Below are 23043 nucleotides of genomic sequence, written 5' to 3'. Positions count from 1 at the left end.
ACTGCAGGTGAGCTAATGTATTGTGCTAACTGGCATCATTTACCTAAACAATATGAGTTACACCTGCACTTTTCCTATTAGGTTAAGACAAAAAGTCCAATTCTCTATTTCAAGCTTTTGTATAAATCTATTTAATTCTTACTTCATAGTCAGTGAGTAAAACCGTATAGTTTTTTCTTGCAGTGCCTAAAAATCCTTTGCATAAGAGGAAACCCCTAAACATGTTACTGTGTAAGATGGACACTGTGCACGAATGATAAGGGGATGACTAGCTCAGGTTTGCCATTAATATACTCAAACAGGCTTAGCAAAAATATTGAAATTAATCAGATACCTTTGTGAATCATATTTTCACAACTTTTTAAAGAAAAAACAACCAAAACCAAGAGTTTAATTATTCTCATTTGTAACGTGGAGACATACAATCTCTGGCACTTTTTGCTGGCATTTAACTTACAGCATAACATGATTATTTCATCTGTCACTGATTCATTGAATGTTGATAGTCAAACCTATTGTCCAGCACTACCTGGAATCTTGTTTTGAAGCAGATAACATACTCATCCTGTTGTAAAACTTGCGTAAAAAACCGTTGGAATTCAATCTTATAGCGGTTAAGTTCAACAAGCACAGAGACAGTGAATCCAAGATGGTGGATTTAGTGCATTGAGTCACACATTTGCAATCACTGAGCTAGAATAAACCTTCAGTGTTACTGTAGGTAATGCATGTCTGTGCAGTGTGCTTGGTTTAATGCTTACATTGTGTGTAAGTGGCAGGCAAAGCTGAGTCTTCCCCTGCACTTCTCCCTGCCTCACTGCTGCATGCTTCAGCACCGTGGACAGAGACAGCAGCTTTACAGCACTGCTGCAAGCCCGGCAACAAAGTGCCTCTGATATCCTGTACCGTTAGTGCTTGCAAATGATCATTCAGATGAAACCAGGCTCGTTTGTGTCATTTTCTCAAGCTGGTTTGCATAAAATAAAGCTTGCGTGAACATAATGGTATGTATGTATACATTCAGGCCCCATAACCCCCTGCTGCGGAGCGCCGTGATGCAGGATCAAAGAGGAATCTGTCCTCTCAATCTCCAACCTTCACCCGCCAGTCGTCTCTCTTCTCCCTCTCTCCGTCTCCGCAGGGGTTTGGCAGCTTCACACTGACCTAATTTGAGAGCAACAAGGTGTGTGCACGTGGGTATGTGTTTGTATGAATGTGTGTGCATTTCTGTCCTATAAATAGAAGCAGCTGTGGAGGTTTGTTATGTGCTCCCACAGTGTCCCTGTCCATCGAATAATCAGACGAACAAATGTGTCCGTGTAAATGAGCCATCCTGACTCAAGTACCCTCTTTATTACAGTGAGCAACAGTTCTTACCACACACATATCTCCTGTCACGTCCCTCTTGATTGTAATAATGACTCTCTTTCTCGTCTGCTGAGCTGCACAAACGCATTGTGTTTTCTGTGACGCCGCAGTCTCGTATGAATGTGTGTGTTGTTGTTTGTTCCCCAGCCCACAGATCACACTCGGTGTGATAGATGATCTGTGCTGATAGTGCGAAGCAGGATCCATACAGACTCTCACTTACAATAACAGTGTAGGCTGAGGAGTGCATGCGAGTGCATTACTGTGTGTAATCAATACGCTCTGACAACCCCTGATGTAATAATATGCATGTGCTGCTGGCAAACCGTTTCTAGGCCCTACACACATGGATGACCCCACAGCTGAGCTGCTTCTCAATGATACAGTAGGCAGGGGCCGGGTGCAGTGTAAGCTTACACTTTCTAAAGCGTGGGGGGAAATTATTTATTGTGTGACACCTTTGGCAATGGACCATGTTTACCCATTCTCAAAGTTAAAATCCATTTAATTCACACTGATATAACCAACGTCAGTGCACTGGATCACACCGCTTTACCATAACATGACTCATGTTCTCATTTAATTTGAGCAAGTCTGCTGCTGTAGATTTGAAAAGGGCGAAGATAATACCAATCTAGTTCTGTCAGTCCTACTATGGTACTATAACCTTAAACTGGTTGGGTTGTGCATTCAATCTAATGCTACCCTGGTCTATTTTCAATCTTTAGGCTCTAAGGAGAGTTTGAGAGTCGTACTGTTCATTATTTTTGGTTTTATGACCTACAACTTAACCGCCTATGTTCAGTCCCTCCACTCTTATAAACCTTGTTCCCAGCAGCAGGCAGCTCATTTCATTAAAATTCTAAGAAACGATATGCTGTCTGCATTACACAAGTACAGAGATAAGGTTGAACATAAAGAGCAAGACATATTCGGTGGAGACTTTCAAAGGTTTGCCATGACATCATTTTAAGATGCTGTAACGGAGGTGATCTCTGGGCCCATAGATCTCGGCCTCCGTTACGGGTTGTATAGCTTCATTGTTGGTGATTGTGTTCACCTGGTGCCCTGTGTTGTCTCCTCCCCCCTCACCTGTGTCTTGTTCGTTTGATTGGTCCTGACTCCTGTGTGTATTTAGGGTTCTGCTTTCCTGTTAGTCTGGGTGTGTGTGAGATCCTTGTGGCTGCTGACTGTGTTCAGGGAGGACAGTCATATTGAGGCTGTGAATCATGTGCCCATGAGGGATAAATGCCCACACCGGGTTATATTTGAACTCTTTGCCTCTGCCTCCTTGCTTGGTCGGGCCGCTCAATCGTCAGCGTCACAGATGCCAATGTCAATGGTCTTAGTAAAGATTCTTCCACAGGTCCCAGGTAGCCAAAACCAAAATATATATTGCCGGTTTAAACCATAAATGATCTGATATTAAATGCAGAGCACCTATGTGAAAGTGCTATTTACAACCAATCAACAGTTTGACCAATATTTTTTCAAATCACATTATTTTGGCATTATCTAATACCATTATGTTGCACTTGTTTGAGCAGTTTAACACTAAGCTTGTTTTTGTGTTATCACTCGGCTTATTTATTTTGTCATTGTGTAGTTTTATCATACAAATGAAATTGACTTTCCCCCCGTGGCCCTTTTTATAACAAAATACAAGTTTTCTTTCGGTGTGCCTTGAGCTGAATCGATAATGAGTTTAGCATGATAACAAAAACAATTATTTTTGGAAACGGTCACGGTATGCATATTGTATATGTTTCCCTCCTTCTGCTTCCCACTATCTGTCTCTTGCATTGTGAGAAGGTGATTACGGAGCCAGAAAAAGGAGCAGGAAATGGTTAGTGGTCCTGAGGGGGTTGGTCCGAGGACATTAACCCCACAGCGGCAACGAGCCGCAGCTGTTAGACTTTTCTTTTTCTTTTTTTACACATTCATTTGTTTGTCGAATTGAGAGTCTCTACAATTGCCAAGAACCCTCTCTGCCACTCAGGCACTCCAGAACCGTGGTGACAAGGCTGCTTTTAGCCAAATCCAATTTAATCTCCTTTGGCGGTAGTGGATAAAGCTGTCTCCATCCCCCCCAACTGAGGCCAAGGAAGGCTAGTCACTCCAGTGGGAGATGCTCTCACACACACACACACACACACACACACACACACACACACACACACACACACACACACACACACACACACACACACACACACACACACACACACACACACACACACACACACACACACACCACACACACACACGCATGTTCAGACTAAGAGGAAGAGAGAGTACTAAACTAGGGAGGCGTATGGCGCAGTGGATAGAGCGTTGGTGTTCAGATCAGGGGGTCACAGGTTCAAACCCCACTGCAGTCAGCATGTCGTTGTGTCCCTGGGCAAGACACTTCACCCCAAATTGCTCCTGTGTGGATTGTCCAGAGTATTGAGTATGTAAGTCGCTTTGGATAAAAGCGTCTAACAAGTAACATGTAAAAAGAAACTAACATCCTAACATGCACAATTGTGTCTGCAAAGCCACTTTCGTTCTCCTCCCTTTTCTCTCCCCGTTGTGTGTGTTTCTGCAGAGAGAGAGAGAGAGAGAGAGAGAGAGAGAGGGGAATGATGTCACTGTTATGGAAATGAGATAATGAAATAAAAAGAAGAGGCATATCTGAGACTCCTGTTCCTAGCCTAAAGCTCATCTGCTTCCTTTTTGTTCCACTATGAAATAACAAAAAACGTAGTTATCAGGATGCTCTGTGTGTGTGTGTGCGTGTGTGTGTGTGTGTGTGCGTGGTGTGTGTGTGTGTGTGTGTGTGTGTGTGTGTGTGTGTGTGTGCGTGTGTGTGCCTGCAGATGGGTAGTGCGGGGGAGTGACACTACAACCCAGATGCGCATTTATGCAAATTCCAGATCTTAACCCACAGGTTCGTGACGACATTTGCTCGACATTTGCAACAACGCCGTTGAATCGAGTGCTTGTAGAGCAAATAAACAAGTGATTCCAGAATAACTTTGCATTAGTTTGACTGGGGAGATCCACTCGATATTCAGCATTGATTTTCATCTGCAATGTTTTGCACTCCTCACATCAGTCTGAGTGGCTGCTTCTTTGGCTAATGCCGAATCCCCAACACAACAGGGAAAATAAAGTGTATAATAGACCTCACAACATGACCTCTGCTCCGCTAACCACCATGCCACTCATCATGTATTAATGCTCAGGAGGGATAGTGGCTAAAACAAAAGTCTAGTATTGATTCATTGTACATGTACTTAATAATGAATAGAATGTTGGCGGGTGTTGTTAAGATCCAATTGGAAGTTTACGCGGACCGCTGGGGGTTGAGTTACTCTACATTGCTACTGTGGATACTTTAAGTGCTTTTAGCTGACTACACTTATTTGATTTTGGTCAAAGACACCCGGTGGAGATTTGACCAATGGTGGGGCTTTGGGACCCTGTGTGTTGGTCCCTATGTGCGTACACACTATTCACATCGTGGCCGAATTATGTTTGCTTCTCTGGTGATTTAACGTCAGTGCAAAAACAATATAAAAATGTGCCCAATAAAGACACTGACTGCCAGCAAGCACATATGGATGTAAACAATGCACCAATAAAATAATTTTAAAAAAGTGTTATGAGGAAGGAAAATCCTCAAGGATACAGCACACACGATGAGTTTTTACTCTGAATGTAATCATGACTTTACATTGTTAACAGGAAAACTCCACAGGGTACCTTTTTAAGTATAATTACAGATGCAGGACTTGTAGAAGATAGTGCTCAACATTATACATTTCCAGCGTATAAAATAAAATCCCAGTCCTTATGACGCACGTGTATGGGATGTAGTTGAGATGTTCAGAGGTATAACCAGCTATGTCTGGCCTGCTATGCTGACTTCAAAGCGTTGTCTATCACCCTTATCCCCTCTACCGGACATCTTTTATCTCCAACCTGTCAGCGCGTTGACATCTCACTCTGTGCAACCCCCGAGTCCCAGTCCATTGATGTCTCATTATCCACTGTTAGATGACCTGAATACACGAAGGGTAGCTATCGTCGGTATATCAAGTGGTTTTCATGACAACTGAACAAACAGGAAATGATGATGTAATGACGGTCTGAGGTCTTAGCTGTAAAAGGATATGCGAGAACATTATGGCGCTCATTATGTATCGTTAAAGAGAGGGGTTATTTGCTTTTGTTACACAAAAAGTGTGTTTATGTTTGTAGGAGTCGCAGCAGCAGCTATAGAGGTTGAAGATCATTAATTACGGGAGTTTCCCAGCTTTCCTCCAGGACTGATAGTATGCTGCGGAGACACTGGCTCATTGGAGTAAATGGCATTAGCACTTTGTTCGCCGGGTGCCCTGGGGCCTTGTTTCCAAGCCTTTTTTTTGTATCAGGCGGCAGCCTTGCGTGAAGCTCCCTTACACTACAGTCTATTTCTCAGGCTCTTATCCCCCCCTATGGAATTCCCCACCAGTGTATTCATTTCCAAATGGAGAGACGAGAGGGTAAGAGCGAAGGAAAAGGTCCAACGAGGCTCTCAGAGTTCATCAATCTAGGTAGCATTTAGAAAAGGCAAGACAAGCTCGGCGGGGCATTAAGCTAACAAGCCAAATGAGACAAACAGCATGGCTGGTAGCAGGGAGGGACAAGTAGTTAGCGCGTGGCTAAGGATACACTCTACTTGAGACTCCCATTGCAGCAGGAGGGAGGGGAGGAGTGTCGCCGCGCTCATTAGCATCGCAGCGTGGATAGAGGTAGAGCCGATCTGCTGCCGGGGCTGAATCTGCAGAGAGGGGCCCACACAGGAAGAGGCTCCTCCGACATGAAAGGCAACACCACTGTCTGCAACTCCTCGTGATTCCTGCCTGATTTCTTCTTCTTTTTTTTCATCTTCACCAATTTGTAGTCCTCCTCCTAATCATATTAGGTCTCTTAATCATCTCATCCCGAAACCTCTTCACTAATCATGTAAGTTGGAGAGGAATACGCCTAACAGATGCTAGTATTGTCAGGGGTCGGTTACATGTGACTGCGCCTCCACAACTCAGTGGAACTGATCATTTTGGGCGGTTTACCTAAGATGACTTGTTCCTCCCTTCAGTTGAACCCCCCACCACTTGTGTCCCACTGAATGTGGGGCTGTGGACAGATTTGAATGTCCTTACTTTCTCACAAAGGGACATTATTGGTGGACAGAACCAGAGCAGTAACTATGGACGGAAAGCTGTGGGAAGACTTTTTCTGTCATGAACTTGTACCACAGTATGCCTATTCTCATGAATAGTAGGTTTAATTTGCCCATTTGAAAGCTTCTACCTTTTTAAAATCTGTAATTGTATTACATTTGGAAATAATAGGCTCAAATTAATGAAATCTGTCCTGTGAGAGCCACCAATTTGAAAATGGACACTCACTCATATGCTGCAATGACAGTTGAGAAGGTTCCTATTCAAATGCCTAAGATGTTTTTGAGTGTTTTAATTGAGATAATTTATGTTTCCTTCTTGTTGTACATGTGGTAATGTTTTATATTGAAACCCTTCTGAGTATTAAATTAATTCTGAAATGTTTGCAGAGCGAGGACATGAAAAGGAGAGAAATTGGAAATTACTTGTTTTGCAGCCCACTATCACAGTGGGTCATTTCCTTGACACTGCATCTGAATTATTGCTGATTACACTGGGTAATTTAGTTGAGATGCTAAGTGAATGTCACTTTCCGTCTGAGTGGAGAGAAACTAATTTGTTGCTGCTTTTGTGGTAATCTTCATTTTCCCAACTGTCATTTAGATTGAGCAAAAGGGCATCAGAGAAAAGTACAAAGTACTGTAGAGGGTCACAAGGTCAAATATTGAATCAACATCTCACTCAAATAAAAAATAAATGTCCCACACATTAACTCCATCTCATTTTGTAAGGTTCCATTTGAGAATTTGTTGTGCTTTGAATTTTTCCCAAATGTCTTTCGCATGGTGCCTTCTTAGAGCCAATCAGCATGCTCGGTCATTCTGAAGTTGCATAGTAATGGCGTGTTCTTGCATTAGCATCATTTTTCACTCCTTGCTATGCCTCTAATTTACATTCACGCATACATACAGCTGTTTTCCTATGTTTCACTTTTGTTCGTGTAAATTAGAAAAACACATATTCATTAATCATGTGAGTAATGTAAACAAAATCAGCTCGACGTGATCCGCTTGGTGAACATTTCGAAAAAAGGGAAATTAAAGCTGTTTTACAGAATTGTTCATGCTGTGTTTGGCAGCGCGAGCCCCATCAGTCCCATATAGTGTGAAAGTGCTCCTCTCACAAGTTACTACCAATGGAATCTAAAATTGGCAGTGAATAGCTTTCCCAAAGTAGCTTTCCTCCATTTGAATTCAATATGCTAGCAATATTTGAAAAGCTACACTCAAAGTAAATGCTATGAAAGTAAAAAAAAGTCAATTATTTTCTTTTACTGGTATAAATAACACTAGTTTGTTGTGTGCAGTACAAACCTAGCCACAGCACTTTAAGGAAACCTTTTTTTCTCACTGAGGCAACCTCTTAATCAATACGCAATCTATCCTGGTAAACTACTCATTCCTTAAGAAAGAACAGAATGCTAACACACCTTGTGCTTTTTCTCCTCCGCAGCACCTCCGAGCGTCCGCATTATACACTCGGGGCACGCCTGTAATGTGGAGGAGGAGCGGCACACGGAGAGAGTGTACACCATCCGAGAGGGAGAGACCCTGGAGCTCACCTGCCTGGTGACGGGCCATCCTCGACCACAGGTAAAGAACTCACCCGCCCTCAGCTGTCATCATCACCGAACCAAAATAGCCCCGCATGAATCATGGGACACGTTGCTAATGTAGTCTGTCCTTCCTGTCTGTTTCTCCTTTCCTCACTCTCCTTCCAGCTTGCTTTTTAATTCTCCATTAGCGCCAATGAGCGGCACACCACGTTCCTCTGCACTAAAGCAGCTTAAAAGTGTAATCCTTTCATTATTGATGGTTTAGGTTGCATTGTGCACCTGCGTGTTGATAATGAGAGCTTCCGGAGCTAATGAGAATGTGAAAAACAAAACAGGCGAAACATCTGCCAAAACAGGCCACAGTGTAACGAGTGTGGGTCACGTGAATGCACGAGGGTCCCCTGCAGCAGAGAGGGAGTTCTTCTCAAACTCTTTTTATTTACCGTTGTGATCTGAACCAATTCAAAAGTCTTCCAGCTTTTTCTGAAGGAAATTTTACTTACTGCTCTTTCATCCAAATCTATAACAAAACTAATTAAAAACAAAACAGATTTCATCTACTTGTTTAGACAAAATACCGACTAACTTGATCCACGCAGGTATAAATGTCAGCTCTGCCACAGACGACCTGCCCATCACGTTGTCTCCTCACAGGGCATGATTTGCACACACTAACCTTTCGAACATTTATCGAATGTTGTTTCCAATTTGCCGGTCAACTGAAAGTTTACGTGGGAGTTCAGCTCCTTCTCGGGACAGACAGCGCTGAACTTCTTTACATTCATTAAGATAATTCCCCTGTTGATCGATAGGCAGGGCGATTCATTTGTACACTTCCCCTCTGGACGCAGAAGCAATAGAGCACATCGATTTTTATATTCACAATTGAAAAGGTGAGGCCTCTTAAATTAGCAAACGAGGTTCCGACATCATCTTCTCTTCTCTTCTCGTCGAGGGAGGGGTGGGGGCAACTTCACACTAATCATCGCTGTCTTTCCTCCTTATTAGAATTTGTAAAAAACAGAGCAGAGCGAGGAAGGGGGGAGGGGAGAGGAGTGGGAGATCAAAAGCCCTGCGAGGCTGTGGCAGGAGAGCAGGATCTCCTTTGAAACTGAGTCATTATGAGACTCATGCAGATCCCCTGGCACAGAGGGTCTCTGCTGTGTCTCCCCCAACTCTGGGATGTGTCATCTGTCCCCCCCTCTGGTTGTGCCATGGGATCGCGGGGGGGAGGAGAGGAAACGCACATTCAGTCTGAGTGCATTCGGGAGTAGACGAGGTTACCTGGGGTGGCAGAAGACCTACGGCTGGGTATGTGATGTTGGTATGCGACACTCGCATGTTGATACGGCAACAGCGACTCATCTTTTAAATCAGAGTTAAATATTAATCCGCAGAACATGTTCCCAGTCTTTCTTTGCCCCAAAGTTCCACATTTTAATTGAGTTTAGTTTCTTCATCTTTCAAGAAGTGTGGGGAGAAAAGTAATCAGTGCTCTTTATAAAGGTTGCAGAGCTAGCTTTGGATCCCCAAGTGTGTCCCCTTGTGATTTAAGCTATGGGCACAGGTTCGGTTTTAACCTTTGGTGGGGACATGTCTCTCCAACAGTGGGAAAAGTTTAGTGTGAGTGTCCATACTTACTTACTTCTTCTTGCTTGTAATATACTGCTTTGTACTTGTTCTCGCCATCTGTTCGCTTGCTAACATCAACCAGGCCCATTATCTTAAAGTACAGATTTTAGTTTCTGATTCATAGAAACATTTTTGTTTTATTAGGTTATTTCATATTTGATACATGCTTACAAAATAGATGTTGTGAGGAAATGTATGGAAAAGGTAACTTGGTTCCCCTAATTCATCTTCCCTAGAGATTGTGTGATTTTCATTTTTTTGACTACTCAGTTTGATATTCTTAGGCCCATTTTGCATTAAAATGTTGTTGATATTGACGGAATTAACAATACAATAATAACTTCTGATACTCTTGGAAAAATAGCAGTGGGATATGGTTAGGGTATGTTGCCAACCAGGTTGTTTCTGTTTTTAAAGTGGCATTTCCTCCACAATATGCATCTTTGGCATGTATTTATATCTTAAATACCAATGCTACAGGTTTAAATATATAAGAAAAAATTACTTTGATAAGAAAATACCTTTTTTGTGCTTGGATTTTACTGAACATTCTGCTTCCTGTGAGGTTAGTCTTCCACCTTTTGCTCTTGGCCTTTAAATCAATGTTAAGATAAAATGCTTTAACAGTGAATATAAAAAAGCCTACTAACACCTTACACTCAAACTTAAAATCAATTGACTCTTGATTCACCCCCCGTATATATTAAGTTTGAGTTTAATTTTAAATACCAACCTCTTCAAATGTACAGCTGCTCATTTATTTCCCAGGCATTACTGCTAATGCTTTGCAAGCTGTCAATGCTTAGTGTAGCCTGAGGGGAGTTGGATCAACACATCAAGTCGCCCCTATATCTTACTCTTTAACTTGTATTAGAATAGGCTACGTATTGCATTAAACTCCAGACGACTTGGTACAGACCTTACCTGCACCACCAAGTGTAATTCCTTTAATAAACTCATATAAGATCATTAACAAATATTGGTTTGGACAATTCATTAGCACCTTCCCATTGTCATGGACACACAAATCGCTGAGCTGTCATCTGGAATACTTATAGAGAAGTTACCAGTTAGACTAGAGCTTCATTTAAAAAAAATGTACACATACATTTAGTCTCTCTCTTTTTTTGCTTGATAGAAAGGCCACTGCAGCGGGGAGGAGTTGTATAGTGTGTCAACGTTTCGCTCTGACGCAAAGTTGAAAATACATTGCTTCCTGTGCAGCTGTAATCGGGGTTGAGTACAGAAAACGCCATCCATGATGAAAAGTAAAAGATTCCGGGCTTTTCTGAACACATTCAGAGCTTAAGCCCTGTAAGCTCGCCCCTGGAGCCGCTTATGATCTACTGTACACCTAAGCTTAATGGGAAAGCAGTTTCTCCCTTCCGTGGAATCATTCTCAATTTAGTTTTTCTCCAACAACTTCTATACCAGCCATAACTTTAACTACACTCTCCATCTGCACAATGGTATCACAGGGGGCCAAGTCACACTACTCGATCACTATAAATGCTATCGATTAGTTCTGCATTAGCAAATCACAAAATAGCGTTTTTCATCATTACTGTCCAAATTCCCCTCTCCCTCCACGGCTTTGAAATACTACCAGCTCCCATGATAATACACAAAGTGATTGGTGTTGTGCCAAGTTCAACATCAGCACCTCGAATGACCAACCACATGGCAAATGAGGCCACGGTCGGCAATTTTTGTCACCGTTTAATTCTCCTCATGCCTATCAATATGCGCACTTCTTAAATGACACGGACGCCCCTCAGGCCCTCCCGCTGATGGAGTCTCTGGATTGTGTCCAACCAGGCAGCAGCTCACACACAGTGGGCCTCTCTGACATCCACCCACTCATCTCGAAGAAAAAGAAAAAAAAGAAACAGAGGCTTTCTAATAATAAAATCATCCAACCTCACACACAGACACACTCAACACTTGTCTGCCTTCCTATTTAATTGTCAAATAAATGTATGTTCCTGTCAGTCACCAGCACACCGTATAATATGTGCTTTTTTCCACTGTGCCTCTTGGGTTTGGCATTTCAAGTCGTTGCTGAAGGCTGTGGAGGAAGACTGGGACTGCTGGCATGTGGCAGGCTCGGGGGGGGGGGGGGGGGGGAGTTCAATCGTCAGAGGTGCAAAGGGAAAAGGGCACTGGAAGGATTTGAGGAAGTTGCCTCACTGAGAATGATGAGAGAATATCTTGAATGTGCTATTCTCCTCACACCCTGATTTTTGATTTTGATTTAGTCACTCTGGTGCCGCTCTGAGGCACAGAAGTGATTTGAGCAACTGAGAAGTTCGTTAATTTTCTCATAGACTTCTATGCAATCAGACTTCATTTTGTAACCTGGTAAACGTTGTCGATATCAGCATTGTCACAGAGGTGATTTGACCGGACTTCTCACTTGATTTATACCCTCAATAAACATTTTCCTGATGAGTTTAACGTCTCAATTTATAGTAGTGCATTTTTTCAATACAGCATAATGTTCAATGATTAGATCCAATGGTCCCATTTACTCTCAAATCGAAAGCAAGGCGTGCTTAAGGGCTGAACTACCTTGGGAGTTACAGGTCGGTACCACAGGGTAGTTTAAAAGACCTCAGTGTGTTGGTCCTACAGCTTTACCCCCAGTGTGTTTTCAGTTCATTCAAGTTAAATACAACTTTTTGGTCTCCTTAAAATGGTTGATTGTGCTTAACGCCACCCTCTTATGTCACACAATGCCATCAAGTCATCGGAAGCGTCATGGTGGTTTACATCATGGTGACTGTCCACTTCTTATATGCAGTTTATGGATAGATATATAAAAGACAAACAGATCCATTCTCTCTCTCTGTCTCTCTCTCCATCTCCATTCAGTGCCGGCAATTTCATTAGATGAATCAATTGATAGAACATGAAGTTAATCTACTAAGAATTTTAACAACTGAGTCATTTATCGAGCAATGTTCAATATTATAACTGTGTAACAGCTTATCAAATGTGAAAAACAACTCTTTCTCTGCTCTATATCAATGACAATTGAATATGAATGCAACTTGAAGATGTCACCTGAGGCTTCTGGAAACTTGAGGAGAATCTTTCACTTGTTGCGACATTTTATGGATGAAAGGATCAAACATTTAATCAGAAAATGCATGAATACATAATGCTGAACATAGATATTAGTTTCAGCCCTGCTGCTATTTAATAAACAGATACAAATAAAACCTTTCGTCTCCCTTTTATCTTTATCTCTGTATCAGCACCACATACATACAGATGTATCTGTTCATACTTTCACGGTCACCGTCCTCCAGCTCGGTTCATTGTCTTTGATGCCGTGAACAGACATCAAAGGGTCCCTGATGATGAAGCCATCTGCCCCCGTCTCCCCTGCCCTGGCCTCCATCCATTATGTCCACACTGCTTTGTTTGAGTACCAGGCTCCCAACAGCCAGCTACACTACATTGCAAACACCTTTTCAATTATTGGCTGGCCAGATTCAACTCGCAGCGCACCGGGTCAGCGAGTACAAATAACCTGACCTCGGGTCCAGGGACATTTCGCTTTATACAGACCAATTGGAGTATGTGATCTATTTTGGATGCTCTCATGACAGTCCGCCTACAATACTGGTGTCTTCAGCAGATGGTGCTTTTTTCAATATGATTTAACTTTCAATTTCTGCACTTACAAACGACAATATCAGCTCTGTTTCAGATCTTCCCATTGAACTAGACCCTGTCAACACACCCGCGGTCTTTATTATTTATTTTTTCAAAGTCAACTTTATTGTCAATCTTTCAGTTTGTGTGTACAGACAGAGAGATTGAAATGTCGTTTCCCACAATCCCAAATACAAATATATATAAAAATATGTATACAAATATGTATATACCTATATATATATATATATATATATACACAATCAACAGACATTTATACACAATAATCTACAAACTGCAGCACTCTAACATATCGGATGTAGCTCAAAGCCAATGAAAATACAAGCGAGCCACCATTTTTTTTATTTGTCAAGCGTGTTTTGCCTATAAGAGATCCTGATTCTGTTTTTATCTCTCTTCCTTTTCAATATCAAACACTTCACTGAGTCATCTAGTCATGCAGTTTTTTTCAAAGGGCCAGTATTTTCTAATATAGACCTGTGATTCGGACCCCCTGAAGCTTCTCCTGATCGCTTGATTGTCATGCTCAACCACACTTGGCTGCACCAGCGAGCGGCACAGACCGCCTTCGGTGCTGGAAAAGAAAAAAGATGGCAGGCAATTAGAAGCCAGTCTGTTGTTAGGGAGAGGGAAACGTCACAGCAGGCATTATGGGAGATTCACTGAAGACGCGTGCTCTGGCATATGATCCCTGCATAACAACAGACACTGGGCGCATTTTAATTAGCTCTCGCCGTAACATCGCAGCATGTGTGGTCGCAAACACTGCTGGGATTTTCAGTTGGATACTAATCTACTGTAGATGAGCTTTTTTTTTTACTTTTCTTGTAAGCAAACGTTGATCTTTCTATTGGAATGTCGTTGTTGTATCGACTCTGCTTATCCCTGTGGAACTAAGTGCTGTCATGTATTTAATTAAAATAAATATGCAAAAATGTGCACAACTTTTCTAAACCATGCTGCGTATTACAGCATTTAAATGTCATGGCAATAATATATGCACCAGATTGCAAGGGAAAGACACGAATAATCAACTTCTACCATAAAACAGGAGATGGATGGTACATCCTGTATAGTTTGACTAATTCCCCAGTGTATACTTATGAGCACCTCCAGAGATTCAGCTGAGAAGTGACAAAAGTGCAGCAAAAATAGCTTTTTTTTAAAAAACTCCACCTGGCTGCCAGTGGGTAAGGAGCGCCAATTATCATATTGCTCAAATCCGCCAGCTCCTCTCAGATCAAGAGTATTTGCATTGCACCGAGGAGAGTGAAGAGGGTCAAACAGGCACACTTCAGGACTCCCCCTGTGGGCAGAGGCGCTCAGATGTGAGGAGTCAAAGTAGTGGAGGAATGAAAATAGCTCCAGGGTACGGGGCGAGTTGAAAGCTCACCGATAATGTGGTCTGCTGCTGAAACAAACAGCCGCACTTCCCTCTTGAATATATGAAGAGTTTATTTGAACACCCACTTCTTAGTGTCACTGCGACAATGCACTTATTGATACTGCACTTTCCTAAAACTCAAAGCTCTTTACACAAAAGGCAAAGGAAATCACTGGGGGTATAAGCTGGTAGAATAAGGAATCCTGCTGAGGTCGCCATACGCTAGCTTGCTTTGTATTTGCATTACGGGGAAACCGGGGCGCTGTCAGAGAGTAACACAGAATTCCCAAACTTCCTCTAATTTATAATCATAACTTATTTCACTTTGGGGCTGCTTTTGCTGAACTCATGATGTCCCTAACTGCTATAAGTGGTCTATTTTCTAACAGCAGCAACGATCAATTGCTGAGTTCGGGCTTTTTTCATGAAATGCTTTCTTTCAATGTCTCTTGGTACATTTCTAGACGGCCAAGTGGAGCAGTTTCAGCGCAGTGTAGTCTATTAATTTAAAAGCATTTATTTCCAATGGTTATATTTCCACTTAAAGGCTACATAAATGGATGGTACATAACCTCCATCTGGCTACAGAATTGTATTTTCAGTGAAAGAGGTCGGAGAAGAAATAAAGCACGCACATTCAAGGAAGCTAATTTATTTCTCACTCTCCGAACGGTAGCACCCCAAGCAAGACTACGAATCTGAAACTCCTCTGATAAACTTCTGCTGCATGTGAATCCCTCTCCCTGTCATCCACTAGCCCCGGGCTACCAAAAAGAAATAGGAGAAGGGCACCATTATCAGGTTTTGGACAACCAAGCTTTCATTGCCTTTCTCCCGTCTGATTGGAAAATGACCAAACTTCTAAAGTGTGGTCACCCCGGGCTGGAGTCGTCATGGTTAACACCCCCCAGCTAGAGCAGCATATCTCCCCGGAGAGCACCCAATCTTTATCCCTCCATGCTGTGATATCCCTGTTCTATATGATGCTATCTCTCTAAAATGGTATGGTATCAGTATCAGAGATGATGCTATCACCGTACAGTGTGGAGATATTTGATTCTAATTCATAGCCTCCTCCTGCTTAGACAGAGATGTGAGGCTGTGCGAGTAAAGCCAGTCCATCTGCGGCTTACTTAGGGAAAGGGATTGAACGGTGCTTTATGCTCCGTAGCTGCCTATGCGGCCCCCAGGCCAGAGCAGTCACAGTACCTGTTCATGCTGTATGCCTTAATGAGGACAGGAGAGGCAGATGATGGAGAGTCAATTATAACCTCATGTTGGAGAGTAACACTATTTCACCTTTCATTACACCTCAATGCCATGGGCTAACTGGGTCTCATCAGTTAGTGAAAGGTACTCATGCTAGAAGGCCATGCTGGTGTCAGTCTTGTGTGGAAAGAAGGAAAAAGGGAAGTTAGAGGAAGATTTTCGACTCTAAAGTCCTCCGTACTGCGGCATTTCACAAAATAGCTCTAAAACAGGGTGTTCTCCATCAGTAGCTTGTGCACCCAATCTAATACAACATACAGACAATATAGCAAACAGGCATCAAATAATGTAATTTGTATCTCCTGCAAATTCTCAAATAGTGCCTCTATTTATCTCAACTACACAGAGAACCCAATCATTATTTGAAAAAGGCTCATATTATAAGACAGGACTTTGATTGCAATTTTCGGATCTGCTTCCATTTCAAAGGAATGATACAAATCTTGCTGAGAGTTACGTGCGATGATTGATATATATCTGTTGGATACATATTCAACGACACACTGCAACCGCTTAGCTTAGCTTAGCATAACAACTGGAAGCAGGGCTAGCCTGGCTCTGTCCAAAGCTAAGACAATCTACCTCAAGCTAACTTCTAAACATGTTATATCTCGTTTATTTTATTCATTGAAAACAAGTTTGAATGGAAGATTATGTGGCTAAGTATTCCTTGACAAGGGAGTCGTTGATGTTGTTGGCTGATAATGCAAACTTAACACTGTTGTTTCCGTTTTAAGAACACAATCTCGTGATATACTATTTATTTCCAGTCACTTCCTGTTTTTGTTTTACAAATCTCTGTGAGTAAAGCCAAAGACATTTGCTAAGACATTTCACATTAAAGGCCATTCAGTTGCTCAAAGGGCATACTCCAATCTTTTTAATTCGAGAAAAAAAGAATATATAAAACTATAAAAATATAAACTCAAAGCTTCAGACTGGTATAATATTTATATTATTGCCCTGGAATTGAGAGCTATTTGAGTGATGGTTATTCCAAGCCTTTATTGTTTTTATGACTTGTATGAGTATTTGAATACTTGCTATCATTCGAAGAGTTTGTAGTATTATATTATTTACACTGTATATTTCCTTTTTAACTGAAGCTGGACGCCTCACTCTAAATCTGAATCTATAGTCATGTCTACTCTTTGTTCCTCTCAGATCCGATGGACAAAGACAGCGGGCAGTGTGTCGGACCGTTTCCATGACTCCAGTGTGTTCAACCAGACGCTCAACATTGCAAAGATCCTGAGGACCCAGGGGGGGCGCTACTACTGCAAGGCTGAGAACGGCCTTGGATCCCCCGCCATCAAGTCCATCAGGGTGGACGTCTACTGTAAGTGCCATGTTACCATGAAAATTCACCCTCTGTTATTATGTTTCTTCTATGGAGGCAGACCTTGAGAACAGTACGTTTTTTTAAAGATGTGATTGCAGTTTGTATCTTTGTTATTGTGCGAAGGACTCGCCACAGTGTCTATCTCCTTTCTAAGTCTTTGCTAGGACACATTTCAGAAAGCTGTGACCCTGAGAAAGGTGTATATTCACACTTCTGAAAATGCAACAAAGTCTCTTAGCGCTACAGTAAAAAACACGAGTGCCGCTTCCACCATAGATACCTTTTAAATTGTAAGAAGCAAATATGCTTTATACTTAAAATAAATATTATGTGAAATGAAACAAGTCCTGCAACAACCCAAATATCTTTTAAAGTCTTCAAATAAAATCCACCTATAAATAGAGACATCTGCAGCACAGACGTTTAGTGTTGATCAGTGAGAAACATATTAAAAAACGTACAGCCTGATTTAGCAGCGTTCCATATTTATGCTTTGAAATAAAATGTAGTTATTCAGAGGTAGGGCATCCAAAGCGACCCCTGCGCTCTCCTGAGAAAGTTAATTAAGCTAAAACGCTTTTATTATCCCATCGACTGCAAGTGCCACCTCTCTATTTCTAAAGTTGCAGTTCGACGAACGGCGAAGGCTCATTAGCATTCATCAAAGAATAACAGTGATTTAGTGTTATTGTTTGTATTGATCGGGCATTGATTGTCCTATTCCACCTCGCATGTGGGTGGAAGAGTGCCGAGACGGGGGAGCCGCTGCCCTTTCATCGCAGTCGCATCGGAAACACTTCCAACCACCAAGAGTTTGTATCCCATGAGTAATATGTGGCTGTGTTCTTATCATCTATATCAAGGAAAGTCTTTCTGACCGTCGTTCATCTTCAAAACATGCTGCGAATTCGGAAAAAAATCTAGTTGTTGCGCTTTTGAACGCCTCCTTAAATGTTCACTAGTGCTTGACTTCTTTCTTCTCTTCTCATCTACTCTTTCCTCATTACATTATGTTATTTAGCCGACGCCAACTTACAGTACATACTGTACACTTAAATACCAAGGATTTCATGCCTATGGGAGCCATTTTTGGGTTGGGTATCTTCTTCAAGGACACTGCGACATGTTGACTGCAGAGGCTGGGATTGAACTCCTGAGCCTCTGATTGGTCCCCTGAGTAAGATCTGCCCTCCTCTCCTCTTTAGACTCCCTCAGTAGTACTCAATCCTGGCTTTCTTTTAAATACAAAGCAGAAAAATAAAATAAACTAATATGAATCTAATATAATCAATGACCTCTCCCTCTTAAAAGCATCCAATTTTCAGTCGCAGAAGAAAAAACCAAACATATTTTGCAGTAAATTAGCTCCACTCTCTCAAGTCCTTGATACGTTTCCAGTAAGGTTCATTTGATGCATTGTAGATTGGAAACACTGGGCTTTTTCGTTTAAGGGTCTCTCCTCTGCTCATATTTTCTTTCATGTCTCGGTCTTATTCTTTCCCCATCCTTGTGTCTGTTTATTTGGACTGACACGGGCAAAGGTTGTGGAATTGAAACTAGTTTGGAAAGCCCCTTGAAGGCCTGAGCGTAGCAGCAGAGCAGGGCTGAGTGTATCACAGTAGCTGACAGTCAGAGGCCTTGTTCCCTCGTGCACCGTTTCACCTTGGCTGCACTAAAGAGCCGCAGGAGCAGACGTGGAATGAAGCCAGAGGATAATCAGAAAGATCCTCAATGAGCATCATTTTGAGGTCAGCGTTTTCATGCGGTGGATGCACTAAAATTGTACACTTGCGTATTTTATGTGTCATAATAAGATGCCATTTTGTCGTGCTGAAATTCACATGCTCCAGCAGCAAAAAGACACACCAAAGCCCCTTTTCACACATCCACTGCAACCATGATATTATCTAGATATCACCCAGAGGAGCTGTATGTGAGATTGAAAGTTCTGAATCATTCGGATAGGAGATAATGACGACTTACCCGCCAGCTCCCTCATACTAATGTAATGGACCATTGAACACATGTGTGAATATAGCAGCCAATTCTCTTGAGGGTCCACGAAGAGCAAGTGGTCACTCGAATGCCATTTTTACTGCGGCCGCACAATCGTAAGAAAACATGCATGGGAAAAGAGGGGTCCCCTCTTCAGAATACACTTGGTTAATTGGAAAGACATGAGATTTGGGATTTATTGTTGGTAAGGGCCGATGCCAAAATCCTCAATAGGTTTTTATTCAACCCAGCTGCATGATCGCGGTTTAATTCCAAAAGTGAAAATGCTTTTGAAATGGGCAATCTCCTGTTTTGTGCCAGGCAAACAACCAGATTAAGAGGTGAAAAAACAGATACAAACAACTTTTTAAAATTAAAACAGAAAGATGTTTTAGAAACTAGATAAATGACATTAATAAGAATATGAAATAAATACATTCTAGTTCCTGAGACTACAGTATGTAAGTGCACCGTACAATTATGAATGCAAAACAAATCTAACAAACGTGCAACGCAGCTAACGCAGCCATGAAGCGTGGAGTATATTTTCTAAGTATAGTGTAATTGTGTAAGTATTTGTAAAATGAACACATTATACATCAATGTTATACATACATTGATACATACATTTATAGAAGAACGATTTTGTTCAAAAAAGTAATATTCAACGATTACAAAATAATGTAATGCAGTGTAATTTAGTTATATAATATATCAACAGGGATCTTATTTTTATGCTTATGCAATTACATCAACAAATGAGGAGTTAATGACAACATGTAGAAAAGAAACTTCAATATTGAATGACGTGAATATCATGAAGCAGACATGCTTTGTTTCTTTCACACAGCAGTGCTTTAAACTGCCATCCTGATGGTGTCCTTGCATCTGGCCTTGTAACACAGTATGTGTGTACTTCATTAGTTAGCATTTTTGCAGCAAAAGCACATCAGTCCTCCTGAGCGATGTTACAGCTGTCCCCTGGGGGTGCATTTAATTGATGGGCCTCTGCAGTACGTGCTATTTTTAGTGGTTTGCAGCTGCGGTTTTTAATTAGTATTACAATGGTTGTTTCTGAGCTGGACCTCCCAACAACAACAGCACCTTGAATTATGTTTGCCGTAATCTTTTCAGATGTATCTTGCATGCGTGTCACTGTTTGTATCCGTCTAAAAAAACAACAGGGGGGGGGGGGTTCTCTGTAGCACACACAAGACCAGTAATTTACATAAAGAGGCTTATAACCTGAAGATAGTTGTAACACTCACTTCCTTGGTTTTCTTCCCAGAAAGATTATCTGCCTCTACTTCCTGGAGTCGAGGTTCTTTCTTTCAATTTTTAAATGAACACTTGAGACATACTGTATGGACGTCCATTAGTTCGGAGTATTTTGAACACGCCGTTCTTTCACAAAGGCAGCCTGACTCACTCCCAATGAAATGACAAAAACGGAAAATAAGAAGAGCTACATGTAGACAGATATACAGATAATACAGTACACATCTTCTGTAGACTGTGACCAGCAGATGTAACAGGAAGTAGTAATTCATGCTAATGTTCTGATCTGCAACAGCCCAAAAGAGCTGATATAAGCCACATAGCCAGCTCAAAGCTAACATATGTACAAAGCTCTGAAGTCCATCCAAGCACATGGTATACCTGCTGACACTTCAGTTGTGTTTGTTTGCAGTTAGGTCTGTGGGGAAGGTCTGTGCAAAGTTAATAAAGAACGTTGCCCAACTCCGACTCTAATCGATGTGAGGCTTAAGATGCTCACTTCTTTTCAGGGGAGTCATTTCTGTGTTTTCATTTAATTTCAGCTGCATACATTTTCCTGCAGCATCTAATGTTTCATTGAGTGACTGATCGAGGTGGGATTAAGAGTTCTGCAGGGCCAGCTTATTACAGGCTCAGAGAGTTCATCGACCACGGCCAGCACAATATATCAAGTAGAGATTCGGGAGGAGGCAGTCGGGGGGAAACGTGACCAAAGTGACGCACCAGAAAAGAAACCGTTTTTAATAGAGTTGAGAGGCATTCATTATTGCTATGGAAAGCATGTTTGCTAATTGAATGAAAACAAGTGATAACCAGTCAACTGTTTTTCAAATGCATACCGGTATATTTAAATATAATGAAATGGTGCTGAAATTAATGAAAAACAAATCAGTAATCAACTATTTGACTCCTGTGTTTTATAACTGTTTGTTGGACTAACCAAGCAGTTTGAAGACAGCACCTTGAGCTCTGTGACCCTGTTGATGTTGTAGACTAAATGTACTATTCATTAAATAATTAAAATGAAAAATAATCATTGGTTGCCAACCCTAATATTAATCTGCTGAATGAACACAACTCCCCCGCCGATAAACAACACAAATCATCAAAGTCAATAATTGGTGCCCGAACATGGAGGTGGTCAAATTAACTCGGAGAGAGGCGGAACCGAATGAGTTGAGCTGATGGACAATTGAAAACAAATTGGTGTGCCTTAAAGCTGCTCAGCCCAGGTCAGCATTTACCGTACAGGTTGTGAGTAAAAGACCACTTTAACAACTCACTTTAAAATGGTCTGAACAAGCGGGCAACACTGAATACATTGAGATTAAAAAAAAAAGAAATAAAAACATGCAGCCAAGAGTTTACAGAGAAGAAAAAAGAGACTTTGTACCGTTTTGTCCATATGCTAATGTTGTGCAGAAGATATTAATGCTGTCTGCCTAGTCAGCCAGTGCCACTTTGTCAGCGCCTGTGAAATAGTAAGAATCGGGGTTATGCATATTTTATGAAAAAACAACCCACTGGACTGTAGATATCACTTTACTGAAGCTTTCACACAGCCTCACTGCTCCCTGATATTTCTCACTACATTCCCTCAAAAGAAGGATTAGAATAAGACAATAGCCTGCTTTCTGTGTGTTATCTTACACAGCCCTTTCTCTCCGGTGCCGAAGCCAGAGAATTATAATCAGGACACTGTGTGTGTGTCGGCACATGGGCTCGAGTCTGAGCTTGAATCATTTTTTGGCAGCAGAAGCGTTGATCTTGATCCGAGACCTGTGAATGTGTGTGTCCATTTAGTTGTGTGCTCATGCGTACGTGACGGAAACGAAAATAGAGACTGCCCATTGAGTTCAAGCGCATGCTTATGCATGAACACACTCTCCACCAGCGAGGTCCTGACTCACACACACCACACACACACACACACACACACACACCCACACACACACACACACACACACACACACACACACACACACACACACACACACACACATGTCAAAGGCTTAACTTCTCCTGGCGTACGCCTCCTCAGCTGTGCAAGGCCGACTTGTGGAAGTGTGTCTGCTTTATGTTTGCCTTCCATCGATGGAGTTCATGAAGGGGCTCAGAGACCAAACAGCAGCTGATGGTGTGTGCTTAGCGGCCATGCTGGCTTTCTTTTATCCAGTCGGTCAGTATATCTGGTACTTCCTATCTCATCAGGTGTCCAATTGCAATTTGTGCCACCCTGCTGCAAGGTGCCTGAGTACATTTGTGTGCAGTGCAAGAGAGGACAGAGAGAGTCGCAGAAACACGGAACATGGTGATAAACACG

General features: G+C 41.9%; 1 protein-coding gene across 2 annotated transcripts in view; it reads left to right on the top strand.

Annotated features, from left to right (window-relative positions):
* mdga2a (MAM domain containing glycosylphosphatidylinositol anchor 2a) overlaps window positions 1-23043 on the top strand; it is a 198938-nt gene that overhangs the window by 60595 nt on the left and 115300 nt on the right. For both annotated transcript variants that reach the window (XM_034075704.2, XM_034075703.2), the window contains exons 2-3: window positions 8034-8173; window positions 17270-17444. In XM_034075704.2, the coding sequence (XP_033931595.1) occupies window positions 8034-8173; window positions 17270-17444 (315 nt within the window). The remainder of the gene's footprint in view (window positions 1-8033; window positions 8174-17269; window positions 17445-23043) is intronic.

This window comes from Pseudochaenichthys georgianus, chromosome 24, assembly GCF_902827115.2.
Source record: "Pseudochaenichthys georgianus chromosome 24, fPseGeo1.2, whole genome shotgun sequence".
In the NCBI taxonomy this organism is placed as follows: domain Eukaryota; kingdom Metazoa; phylum Chordata; class Actinopteri; order Perciformes; family Channichthyidae; genus Pseudochaenichthys; species Pseudochaenichthys georgianus.
This window is presented reverse-complemented; position numbering and strand designations above follow the sequence as displayed.